This window comes from Spinacia oleracea, chromosome 4, assembly GCF_020520425.1.
Source record: "Spinacia oleracea cultivar Varoflay chromosome 4, BTI_SOV_V1, whole genome shotgun sequence".
Lineage (NCBI taxonomy): Eukaryota > Viridiplantae > Streptophyta > Magnoliopsida > Caryophyllales > Amaranthaceae > Spinacia > Spinacia oleracea.
In genome coordinates, this window is record NC_079490.1 from 1,530,169 (window position 1) to 1,542,971 (window position 12,803).

Below are 12,803 nucleotides of genomic sequence, written 5' to 3' on the forward strand. Positions count from 1 at the left end.
AAATTAAGTAAGTCTGAAAAGGATCTGAGAAATTGAAAATAAATAAAAATAAATAAAAATATGATGTGGAAGTCTTAACTCAGACTAGCGCTAATCTTGCTCTAATCTCTCATAATGCTTCGCTTTAGTGAGTAATCAAAAGTTTTAGCATTTTGTTCACTGCGTAAAGATGTTTGAAAGCACAGTCTTTCCGCCTCTGAATAGGCATCAGACTGATCTCTTTGTCCGATCTTTTCGTATTTTTTTTTTTAATACTTTTGCTCTTTCAACGTGATTATATTTGCGTGGTACATTATTCGTCAAACAATTCCCGCATTTCAAAATAAAAATGCAACATAGATTTTGTGTGGTTTCCAACTCTCCGAACAATAAGTGCTTAATTAGAGATGTCGCAAGTTACTTAGGAATACAAATCAAGTGCCTTTTGCGATATGATCATCGATGAGTACGGAGTATTTTTTATTCTTTTCACAAGAAAAGAAAACCCAGACAGACGAGCAAATTAGACAGTGAATATAGAGAACAATGAAACCTGCGTTCAAACATCATAGACATCATACTACCTCAAGTCTCTAGCCACAATTTCAAGTAAAGGCGAATAGACTTTAAAGTAGACGAATAGCCGAACGCTATATGATGACACCCTATCTTCCGAACCATGTAGTACTTGATTACTTTAACTAATGTGACCATGTAGGGGTAGTTTGTGGAATTTCACACCAAAGTTTTATTTTTAAAAAGTCTTGGTGCGAAAAATAAGCTACAAATACCAAGCAAATTCGAAAACTCTAAAAAAGTAGGGCCCCGCTGATTCTCCGAGTGCCAAATTTCTCTTTCTCATCCCCAATTTCGCCGCCGATCTTCGAATCTCGGAACCCTAATTTATTTTTTCACTTCTGTAATTGTTCTTCCAGAAATCATAACATTTCAACGTTCAATTCATTCGGAAAAATTGAGGTAATTCCACTTGTAGATGCTCAATCATTTTCGTTTTGTTCTTGCCTCGGTACTTGTTTCACTGTTTTATTGCTTAATTTTGTTGTAAATTTTCTGGAATTTGAATAATTTTCTAAGTTCATGGAGTTTGATGTTGTTGTATCTAGTTATTCCGGTAATTTGATTGGATTTCGAGGTACTTTTTGTTTTGCTGAAACATTTTAGCGCGTTGAATTCTAGGTTTCGTTGAATTGGTTTATGCAATTTGAGGTGTGAATTTTGGTTGCGAAGCTCAAATTTTGCAATTTCTGGAGTAATTAGGGTTTTAGAGATCAAATTGTTGCATGAATTTGATTATTTGTGATCAATTAAAACGATAACTAGATTCACTTAATGTATCAGCTGATTAATTTTTTGAGCTAAATTTGATCTATCAAGACGAATATTGCTTTTTGATGTGGATAGCAAGTTGACTTGGTTAACAAATTTTGGGTTTGAAACTGGATCAAAATGTTTTATAAATTTATAATATTCTAAAATGTTGAGAGTAATTAGGGCTTCGAGGATCAAATTGGTGCATGAATTTGATGCGTTCATGATCAATTAAAACGATAACTCGATTCACTTATTGTATCAGCTGATTAATTTTTTGGAGCTAAATTTGATCTACCAAGTCTAATAAGTATTGCTTTTTAGTTCTATATTCCTTCTTGTGATGTAGATAGCAAGTTGACTTGGTTAACAATTTTGGGTATGAAACTGGTTCTAAACCTAATAATTTAGAATGTTGATTGTTGACTTTATTGATTGTTTTGGCATCCATGATTCGAGTTCAGGAGGAATGCTTATCAACTTATTCTTGATTCTTACCAGGGTTGGAGATTCAAGATCAGTCAAAATGGAAGTCAATGGAAAGTCTGACTTAAATGTTCCGTTATTGGAAGCTCAGGATAGTGTGACGGTTAACATTTCTCCACCAACTCCATATGACGATAAGAAGATTAAAACGGCGAAATTCAAGATAAAGGGTATTGAGTGTGGATCTTGCACGACCTCAGTAGAATCTGTGGTAGGGAAGCTTAATGGAGTTGTGACTGTGGTTGTATCACCAATGGATGGGCAAACTGTTGTCAAATACATGCCAGAGATGGTTGATGTCAGTACCGATTTCTTAACCGTGTCATGGTTTTACGTTATTTTTACCTGCTTTGTTGAATTGTAGCTCGACCAATTAGTCTGTTATTGCTTCTTGTCATTTTTCTCCTGTTCTTTTTTGAAGGTGTGAACCAATAGGGATCAGATCTTGGCCATCCTGCCTCCCTTCTCAATCTCAGAAGATAGTTGTTGCTGATCTTTTCTTATGTGGCTCTTATCTAACAAAAATTAAGGTGCAAATTCTGGAAACAGGATTCATGCTTTAGGAGTGATATACATGTCAACCTAATTACAATAAGTTGATGTCTACTCTAGCTGATACGGTGGCATTTTAATTCGTCTTGCTAATTAGATAATTACTAATTTTGTCATGTTACTAGTTGTTACATATATTTTCATTTTAATTATTGTTATCATCATTCATGTGCAATTGTGCATAGTTGGGAATGGGATTGATTCTCTTTTTTGCTGTTCTTTGTAGCCAAAAAGAATAAGAGAAACCGTAGAAAATGCAGGATTTCAAGTTGAAGGTTATCCGGAGCAAGAAATAGAAGTATGTCGACTGAAAATAAAAGGAATGGCATGCACCAGCTGCTCGGAGTCTGTTGAAAGAGCCCTTTTGGTAGCTGATGGAGTGAAAAAGGCTGTGGTTGGTCTTTCTCTCGAGGAAGCCAAGGTTCATTTTGACCCAAATGTCACAAACCCCAGCAAAATCATAGAAGCAGTAGAAGATTCTGGTTTTGAAGCTGATCTTATTAACCCAGGTAATGATGTGAACAAAGTGCACCTAAAGCTTGACGGAGTTCATTCCCTTGAAGATGTTTCGACTATCAGAATTGCTCTTGAGTTAGCAGTTGGTGTTAATCATGTTGACATTGATATGGAAGGGAAAAAAACCACTGTAAGCTATGATCCTGATGTTACTGGTCCTAGGTCTCTGATAAAATGCATCAGAGAGGCTTCTGTCGGTGTAACTTGTTATGATGCGAGCTTGTATGTCCCTCCAAGACAGAGAGATCTGGATCATTGGAATGAGATCCAAATGTACAGGAATCAGTTCTTATGGAGTTGCCTTTTTTCTGCCCCAGTATTTGTTTTTTCAATGGTACTCCCAATGCTTCCACCTTATGGGGATTGGTTAGACTACAGGATACACAATATGCTTACTATTGGAATGCTGCTAAGATGTATCCTTTGCGCACCAGTGCAGTTTGTCATCGGACGGAGGTAATATCTTCTTTTTTATTTTACTTTTATTTGTTTTCTTTAAGAGATTATGCATCTTACAGTGTCTTCATAAACGGCTTTAATAAATCATATTGGATGACATTGTCTTGTCAAACACTATTTCTCAGGTTTTACATTGGGGCATATCATGCGTTGAGGAGAAAATCTGCTAATATGGATGTTCTGGTGGCTGTGGGAACAAATGCTGCTTACCTCTACTCTCTCTACATATTATTTAAAGCTTTGACTTCCAATGACTTTGAAGGGCAAGATTTTTTTGAGACTAGTGCTATGTTAATATCTTTTATACTTTTGGGCAAGTATTTGGAGATTGTGGCAAAAGGGAAGACGTCAGATGCTTTAGCAAAGTTATCCGAGCTTGCTCCAGATACGGCGTGCTTGGTAACCATAGACGGTAATGGAAATGTCACCTCAGAAACAGAAATAAGCACTCAACTCATACAGCGGAATGACTTGTTTAAGATTGTTCCTGGGGAAAAGGTCCCTGTTGATGGGATTGTTATTGATGGTCAAAGCTATGTAAATGAGAGTATGATCACAGGAGAAGCAGTGCCAGTTGCCAAAAGACCTAGTGATAAGGTATAATATAGTATGGTAGGTTGGTTATTGTTTAGTGTCTTTGTATTTTGTAATGCCTCAATGATGGAAACACCTGTTTTCTGCGTGATGTTACAAATAGGTCATTGGTGGGACTGTAAATGAGAATGGCTGCATCATAGTAAAGGCCACACATGTCGGGTCAGAGACTGCCCTTTCTCAGATTGTTCAGCTTGTGGAGGCTGCACAGTTGGCCAGAGCCCCTGTTCAGAAATTGGCTGACCAAATCTCAAGGTTTTTTGTTCCAACTGTAAGTTCATTTGTTCCCATTACCTTAACGTTCTGTTTCTTTCAAATATTAAAGTTCGTAAGGAAAATATTAAATCGAATCAGGAAAAGACCTTAAACGTAAAGTCATAAACAATACTCCATAAGTAAATTGTGAGGAATCATCTGATCTTTTGTTCAATGGGCATGACTGTATGAGAGACCCTTGCCCACGGCCTATCTAGGTTTCCGTGCTGATAGGACTCCTTACTCCTTAGGAGACCAGGCTTTCTGTACGAGGAGGATTTGACATTATAGTACTCTTGTTATGTAATATTTGAACTTAGAATATCAACTTTTCTATTGTTTTGTTATTAATTTTGCATATCAAGGATTTTGGGGTATTTTCTCTTGTTCAAAGTGCTTAATTTGACCATCACTACTGTCCAAATTTCAGGTTGTTGCTGCAGCATTTATTACATGGTTAGCATGGTTTGTTACCGGAGTAGCTGGTGTTTATCCAAAACATTGGATCCCAAAAGCCATGGACAAATTTGAACTGGCTCTGCAGTTTGGAATATCTGTTGTTGTGGTTGCTTGTCCATGTGCTCTGGGACTGGCGACTCCTACTGCTGTCATGGTCGCCACTGGCAAGGGTGCTTCACTAGGTGTGCTCATCAAGGGGGGATCTGCACTTCAAAAGGCGCACAAGGTATACACAGCTTTCATCGGCTTGGTTTTTCATTTGCTTAGGTTATCGTATAGAAGACTTGAAAAAGCATGGTGGCAGGCCTAGATACTCATACTGTGGAATGTGGATTCATCCATTCTGTTCTGTTTTATTTGATTATATGTCAATGTATTTGTAACTGATATTTTCTAGTCTTTTGGAGCCATTAAGCCTTTTTTCGTGCTTCACTAGGTGTGCTCATCAAGGGGGGATCTCCACTTTTTTCGTTTCTTTTGCTGCTGTGCATTACTAGTTGAGAAAGTTCCTTAGTATATGTTAGTTTAAGACGATAGATTCAACTCATAGCATTGACAATTATGCATTCAAATGTCTTGAAAATGTAGCTTGGAAATACGAAGGTTAAATACTTGAGAATCAGATCCATAGTAAATTTCCTACTCTTTCGTTAAACTGCCCTCTTAAACATATGCCTCTATTCCATAAATATTATATTTATGTTCTCTTAAATGCAAGCGGAGCTACACAAAATAGGACCTGAATTTTGATTTGTACTAGCATATTTTATCTTTTGGCCTGCAGTAAGAATACATAAAACCACTTTATGGATAGTTGGATACTCATATTAAAGGAAAAACTAGATCTCGCAGTGGCATGTTTTCTCAGCATTGTTACCACTTTGCGGGATTATGCTAATTTTGATGCAGGATCTTGATAATTTCTGCTGTTGCTTCTGGTTTGATAATATTCCTGTAGGTTAAAGCTGTGGTCTTTGACAAGACAGGAACGTTGACGGTAGGAAAGCCAGTTGTTGTCAATGCTGTTCTCTTTTCTGGGGTTACACTGGAGGAGTTATGCAACATGACAATTGCCATAGAGGTAAGTGCATTTATTTGGTTGGTTTACTTGTATGTAGAGTTAGATGCTCGGGGATTATGCATCATGTACTGTGCATGATAATTCAGAAAGTGAACATGCTGTTTCATTTTCAATACTCATCGTGTTGTGTAACTCTTTAGATGCTAATGATTTAATACTTTGGGGGCGTTTGGTTTGAGTGTCAGTAATGGAATGTATTGGAAACAAATAAGAAGCGGAAACGGCAATGATTACCGTTATTGTTTGAATTTGTTTGGTTGAGCTAGTGGAATGCAATCACGTTCGAGAATAAAATTTGACAAAAAGAAGAAGAATATGATACACTACGAAATCAGTACAATGAAGTTAAGGAGTGACATGATATTATGGCTGCCACTGGAAGATGAGAAAGAAAGCTTGAGAAACCAAAAAGGAGAGAGAACGTGAGCTGGAAGGTTAAAGAGAAAGAAATAATTTATTAGAGGAGAGTAAGGTAAACTGTTACTTCTGGGGATTGCAAGGTAACAAATGAGAAAGCTAAGATTTGTTATCCTCAAGTAACGGATTGGAATACCACTTCATTATACCAATAAAAAAAAGTAACAAATTTTCTTATCTATTTCCGTTTCCGGGCCTCAAAAAAGACAGACCAAACATGCACTTTATGTATTGGGCATCATTATGATGGAGCTTAAATCACTTTCTTGCTCAGCTACTCTTTTTTTCCAATATATTTGCAGGCAAACAGTGAGCACCCCTTAGCAAAAGCTGTAGGTGCACACGCTAAGACCTTACGCAAGAAACATCAATCATTGGCTGACCATGTTGAAGATGCAAAGGATTTTGAGGTGCACCCCGGAGCCGGAGTTGGTGGAAAGGTCGGTGACAAGATAGTTTTGGTGGGAAACAAGAGACTCCTACAAGTTTATAATGTGCCAATCAACGATGAGATTAAGGAGTATATCTCAAAAACAGAGAATTTGGCCCGAACTTGCGTGTTAGTTGCCATTGATGGCAAAGTTGGTGGGGCCTTTTCTGTGACTGATCCAGTGAAGCCAGAGGCAGCTCGTGTCGTTAGATTTCTCCAGTCTATGGGCATCTCAAGCATCATGGTAACTGGTGATAACTGGGGTACTGCAACAGCAATAGCAAGAGAAGTTGGGATTAATCAAGTTTTTGCCGAAACTGACCCAATTGGAAAAGCTGAGAAGATCAAAGAAATTCAGGTGGGTTTTCTGATTAACTTATTCATTGTTTTTTGTGTTTTTCCTTTCATTCCTCTTACGGCCTTCGTGGTGAGTTTATACGTCGGTGTGGCAGTTTAAGTTTTTGTTGCTAAGAACTAGGAATCGATGTCAGCATGACCCCAGTTTGAAAACCGTTCCTTTGAAAAGACATGCTTTTCCCTTGGTTTTTTTTCCTACCCTTGAACAAAATTTTCAAACCAGTGGATGTCGCTAGCTTAGATGGTAAAGTCTTGAGCGGGTATAATCCAAAATCTGTGATCTAATCCCATCTACCTAAAACAAAGTTCTCAATTCAAAGGACAGTGATGATAGTAAAAGTGGATGTCGGGATGAAAAAGTGTAGAATGTGTAAGAAAAAACCAATCATGATTTATGAAAAAGTGAGAAAAGTGTATGTCCAAAAATAAAAAGTGGACACTTATTAGAGCATCAACATTCATGGGATTTCACCCTTCCCATTTGAGAAAAAATGGAAAAGGGAGGGTTCCCATGAATGTGAGATGTATCTCATAATCATAAAAGAAATGGGGAGGTAAATAATATGGGAAGCATCCAATAAACTAGTGGTCCCCAAGCATGACCCACTACCAAATTACAAATCTTATTATTTAAGTATTTATTTGTTCCAATGATAAAAATTATCATCGACATCAGCGCGATTAATGATTAAATTAACGATCAAATAGCAATTAACGATTAAATTAGTGTAATTAAAAATTCCGCTTTTTTTAACGTACTACAATTAATTATTTAATCCGATTAATTAAATGGTAATTACTTAATTATAATTAACAAATTTTGATTTGGTAATAACAAATCTTATTTATTAGAAAAGGTAGTGGGGTATGGAAAAGTAGGAGAGAGAAGGTAAATGGGGAGGTTAATGAATGTAGGTATGAAATTGTGAAATGGGAAGGTTATGTGATAAAGTTAGTGGAAAGTGATGTGGACCAATGAGATGAGGGGAGAGAAAGTCATGGGTTCCCCATGAGTGTTGATGCTCTTAGGGATTCCCAATTTAGAATTATGGACACTTATTTAGGAATGGAGTTTGGTATTCACAAGTCAAAGGTAAATGTTTGTTTTGGTGGGTAAAACTCATTAAATGAGTTGAAGTTACCATTTTACCCTTAGTATTGTCTTAGAAAGCCTCGTGGAAGGTGTAGGTTCTAAGGGTTGGCAATCTCTGACCCGACCTGGTAACCCGATTGAACCCAACATGAAGTTACTGAGAGAAACCCGAATTTGATCTGAACCGAACCCGAATTACCTGAAATCGACCCGATTTGACCCATTTATCATATTTTGTAGTAATATTAAGCTTTACAATATTTCTGATATTTTTTTGACACAACCCGAAAACAAACCCGAACCTGACCCAGTGACCTGAATTGCCACCCCCTCGTTCTAACTATTTGCTGTTTCCGACATTTTCAGATGAAAGGCGTAACAGTGGCAATGGTGGGAGACGGGATTAACGATTCCCCCGCCTTAGTTGCAGCTGATGTCGGAATGGCAATAGGCGCTGGCACTAACGTTGCTATTGAGGCAGCTGATATAGTTCTCATCAAGAGCAACCTAGAAGACGTGGTGACAGCCATCGATCTATCTCGAAAGACAATGTCCAAGATCCGGCTAAATTACGTGTGGGCCCTCGGCTATAATGTCTTAGCCATGCCAATTGCTGCTGGAATTTTATTCCCCTTCACCGGGATTCGGCTTCCGCCTTGGGTTGCTGGTGCTTGTATGGCTGCTTCATCTGTTAGTGTGGTCTGTTCTTCTCTTTTGTTGCAGTCATACAAGAAGCCTCTGAATGTTGAAAGAATTTGATGGCTGACAGTAGACCTGTTCAATGGGCTGGGGGCCCATCAATAGCCCGGTTAATTCTGGCACGGCCTGGCCCTAACCCGGCCCGATGAACAGGTCTGACACACCATCCTCAATATCATGGCATAACTTGTACATAGATTTTTATTGCAGAAGTGGAATCTATGACCACTATTTATCACACATTCCTGCAATCTCAGTAGAGCACAGTTTTGTAGGCTATATCTTAGACCGATCATCTTGAGCCCGGCTCGGAAAATAGCGGGTTTTAGTCAGAATTTCTAGGCCCGTTTTCTGGGCCTCATTTAACCCGTCCCAATTTTGATTTTTTTGGGTGGATTTTGGGCAACTAAAAAATGAAATTTTAGTTATAAAATTGGCCACGGCCTGAAAATGGCCTGAAAAGCCCTCTATTTTTTACACGAAATAGCGGCTTTTGGCTGCTTCATCTGCTAGTGTGGTCTGTTCTTCTCTTTTGTTGCAGTCATATAAGAAGCCTCTGAATGTTGAAAGAATTTGATGGATGTCTATCACACCATGTTCAATGTTCTTGGAATAACTTGTACATAGAGATTTTTATTGCAGAAGTGTAAAAAAGTATGTTCAATTCATTTATGACCATTATTAAGAAGAGCACAGTTTTGTAGGCTATGGCTATATCTATTCAATAATAAAGTTTTGTAGGGTGTTTTTTTTTTTAAAAGGAAAAGTAACTCATTAATAAATAGTTTATGTCATCTACAAGAGAAATATAGATTTGACAAATACATGACACATTGAATCAAACAAATGCTTCTTTCATCAAAACTACGATCGTTGGATAGATCTTGCATGGTAAGCTATATCTATTTAATAATACTCTTCTCGTGAGTCTCGTTCTTCGTCCGCAAATAATAAAATAATAGACAACGTGATTGACATAAATAAAAGTGTCCAACATATCACAATATCAATTACAACGATTTAAACGCATGTGAACTTTAAAGATCAATATTGTGAAGTACTCTGTATTCAATATCTTTAGCCCTCATTTATGGGAATCCATACGCAGATAATCAAATAATAGACTAAGGATTGACATAATTGAAAATGTTCAACGTATCATAATATAAATTACAACAATTTTATATGCAGTTACACTTTAAAAATCCAAAATACGAAAATATGCAACATCAATTAGCCTTCATTTCATGAGAATAATTTGCTTGTATTGGTTTGGCTATGTTTTTATTTTTAGATGTAAGATCCACTTCAACATGCACAAAGTTCAAGCTCAAAAGCACCTATACTAAAATCAAGCTCAAGGCTATCTTTGCAGAGAAGAATGAATAAATGCACACTTAGTAGACTAAAAGTTAAATCGAAAATACAGAAAATATTGTACTTTGTATAAACTTTAGGAATATAACGCACAAATTTTGCATGCATGTAACTATGTAAATAAGCCAAATTACTCAAATACAATCTATAATCAAACTCAATAATAACCCCAACCTTTGACTTTTTTTCCCTGAATAGTAACATTGGTCAATTAAAGAATGGTGCACTGACTAAAACTACGATCAACACGCGTTTTTTAAAACTACGATTAACGAGAGTCGAGAAGCTCTTACCTTATAGGCTTATAGCGTGTTTGAAAACTATTACTCCATATATTATTTGACGAATAAACTTAAAAACTCAACGGCATTGCATGAAAAACCCGTAATTATGCGATTTTCTCGTGTTTCGTGAGTCCAAAAGACCAAAACGTTTTCAATTTTTTAATTTCCCTTTTAAGAAATTCCGGTCAGTCCAAGAACCTATCGGCAGCCTGCCCCAATTTCCTGCCCCGTATTCAGGTGCTTTCCACTTTGTGTCCCAAAGTTGTGGAACATCCTTTCTTCTTCACTTCTCCTTTCATTTGATCTTCATTCAATTCTCTCTCTTTCTCTCAAACCCCAGAAACATCTGCTGACATACTATTAAGGGTAAGTTCAACCTTATTAATCACTCCCAAAATAGTATTAATTTCTGCTCTAAAGTTTGGTAATCTATAGATTGTTTCTATTGATTTAGCTTTTGTTGATTGTTTGTGCACTAACTTAGCTCAAATCCCGGAAGAAACTGTACTGTGTTTGTGCTATTATGTTCTGTAATTTGTAAGATTGTGTGAATTTGTAAACCCTAGGATGAATTACTGCGGAATTGAGTTCTTTTTTAAGCTGCAATCAAATTCATAGGTTGTGTTCCTTTCTGGGGTTCTTTTGTTCTTTGATATTTTCTGGGTATTGAAGATAGGGTTTGAATTTAGGGGGGGTTATGGAATTTGTACTGTCTAGTTGAGTTCTTGATTAAGGGAGATTGATTTTGCATTTGGGTTCTTGGAATTTGATCTTTAGGGATACGTTCATATTGAGATGGATAGGTCGGGTTTAGGAGGCGGGTTTTTATCCGGATCCAATGTTCGATTACTGGATATGGAAATGCCGGTGGATAAGCTCCAACAAACTCAGATGGGTCATCAATTAATGACCCATCAATCTCTTGAATTACATCCCTTAAACATGATGAGTAGTATTGAAAATGAGCACCCGTTAGGGTTTATAGAGGCGAAAGGGTTATCGTTGAAGGGTATGTCTATGGATTTCGGTAAAGGGAAGGGAATATCTCTTAATAATAATACTTCTAGTGAAGATGATGAACCAAGTTATTATACAGGGGATGATGTAAATGGTGAAAATTGTTGTTTGGTTAAAGATACAAAGGAATCACCGTGGCAAAGGATGAAGTGGACCGATAACATAATTAGGCTTCTAATAGCAGTTGTTGCTTCTGTTGGGGATGAGGGAATGTTTGAAGCTAAAGATGGTTTAAAGAGGAAATCTGGAATGTTGTTGCAGAAAAAGGGGAAATGGAAAATGGTCTCAAATATCATGATTAGTAAAGGTTGTTGTGTTTCTCCTCAACAATGTGAGGACAAGTTCAATGACTTGAATAAAAGATACAAGAAGTTGAATGACATTCTCGGTAGGGGAACTAGTTGCCAAGTGGTGGAAAAGCCGTGTTTGATGGATGCAATGCCGCATTTGACAGAAAAGGCGAAGGATGAGGTGAAGAAGATTTTGAGTTCGAAACATTTGTTTTATCGAGAAATGTGCGCGTTTCATAATGGTCAGAGAATACCGGGATGTCACGACATTGATTTACAGGCTCATTTATTGCCTCAGCCAAATGAGAACAACAATGCTTCTGAGATCCATGAAGCTGATGAAAATTATGAGTCAGAAAGTGATGATGACTCGTATGAAGATGATGATGAGAAGAATTTTGATACCAAATCTGTGAGAATTGAGGGATGTTTTGCAAAAAGCAGCATGAATGGAGGAAGCAACACTAACTTCCCTTTAATGGAGACAATGTTTCAGGATGTTGCAAAGTCACCGTTAGAACAAAGATCGTTGATTCAGCAGCAAATGTGGCAACTTGAGGTGCAGAAGGTTAAGTTGCAGGGTGAAGCACTTGAACTTGAGAAACAGCGGCTTAAATGGTTGAGATTTCGAAGCAAGAAAGATAGAGAGATTGAGAGATTGAGGTTGGAGAATGAAAGGGGGAAACTTGAGAATGATCGGATGGTTTTGTTGCTTAAACAGAAGGAAATGATGCTAGGTATGCCAAAGTCAGATACATTGTTGGAGCCCATTTCCCTTAGCATTGATAGACTCCAAGGTAGAGATGGAAATCATGGAATAAAAGCAGATAGGCATCTGTAACAGCTAAAGGAAATAGGTCAGTTTTTCTTACTGATACATTGTATGTATACCACTTGATTTTGTACAAGCATAATCTCGATCTGACATGGAGAGTTTTGTGTAATGCTGTTGAATTTTGATCTTCCTAAAATTCACTTTTGAGAGTTGAGGAACTAGCTTATATTCTACTTTTGCTGAGATTAATATATTCTCTGTTGAAATTTGTTTCTCATTTACTCTCTTATCAGGATGTTGTTTGGCTGGTTATGTTGAAACTATGAAAGATCTTGACTTTTCTGCTTTTTCTTA

At 37.2% G+C, this 12,803-nt stretch overlaps 2 protein-coding genes across 3 annotated transcripts; both read left to right on the forward strand.

Annotated features, from left to right (window-relative positions):
* The first annotated feature begins 761 nt into the window (after positions 1-761).
* LOC110801776 (copper-transporting ATPase HMA4) lies at positions 762-9,409 on the forward strand. Of its 2 annotated transcripts, XM_056843483.1 has the most exons (10): positions 762-957; positions 1,810-2,092; positions 2,216-2,324; positions 2,573-3,318; positions 3,447-3,918; positions 4,019-4,186; positions 4,601-4,855; positions 5,588-5,710; positions 6,430-6,915; positions 8,374-9,409. In XM_056843483.1, exons 2-10 carry the CDS (start codon positions 2,052-2,054, stop codon positions 8,764-8,766), a joined length of 2,793 nt encoding a protein of 930 aa, XP_056699461.1. In that variant the 5' UTR covers positions 762-957; positions 1,810-2,051; the 3' UTR covers positions 8,767-9,409. The 2 variants fall into 2 exon arrangements, with proteins under 2 accessions (XP_056699461.1, XP_021862889.1); XM_022007197.2 differs by lacking the exon at positions 2,216-2,324.
* Positions 9,410-10,563: 1,154 nt separating this feature from the next.
* LOC110801768 (uncharacterized) lies at positions 10,564-12,803 on the forward strand. Its single transcript, XM_022007185.2, has 2 exons — positions 10,564-10,733; positions 11,145-12,803. Exon 2 carries the CDS (start codon positions 11,163-11,165, stop codon positions 12,513-12,515), a length of 1,353 nt encoding a protein of 450 aa, XP_021862877.1. The 5' UTR covers positions 10,564-10,733; positions 11,145-11,162; the 3' UTR covers positions 12,516-12,803.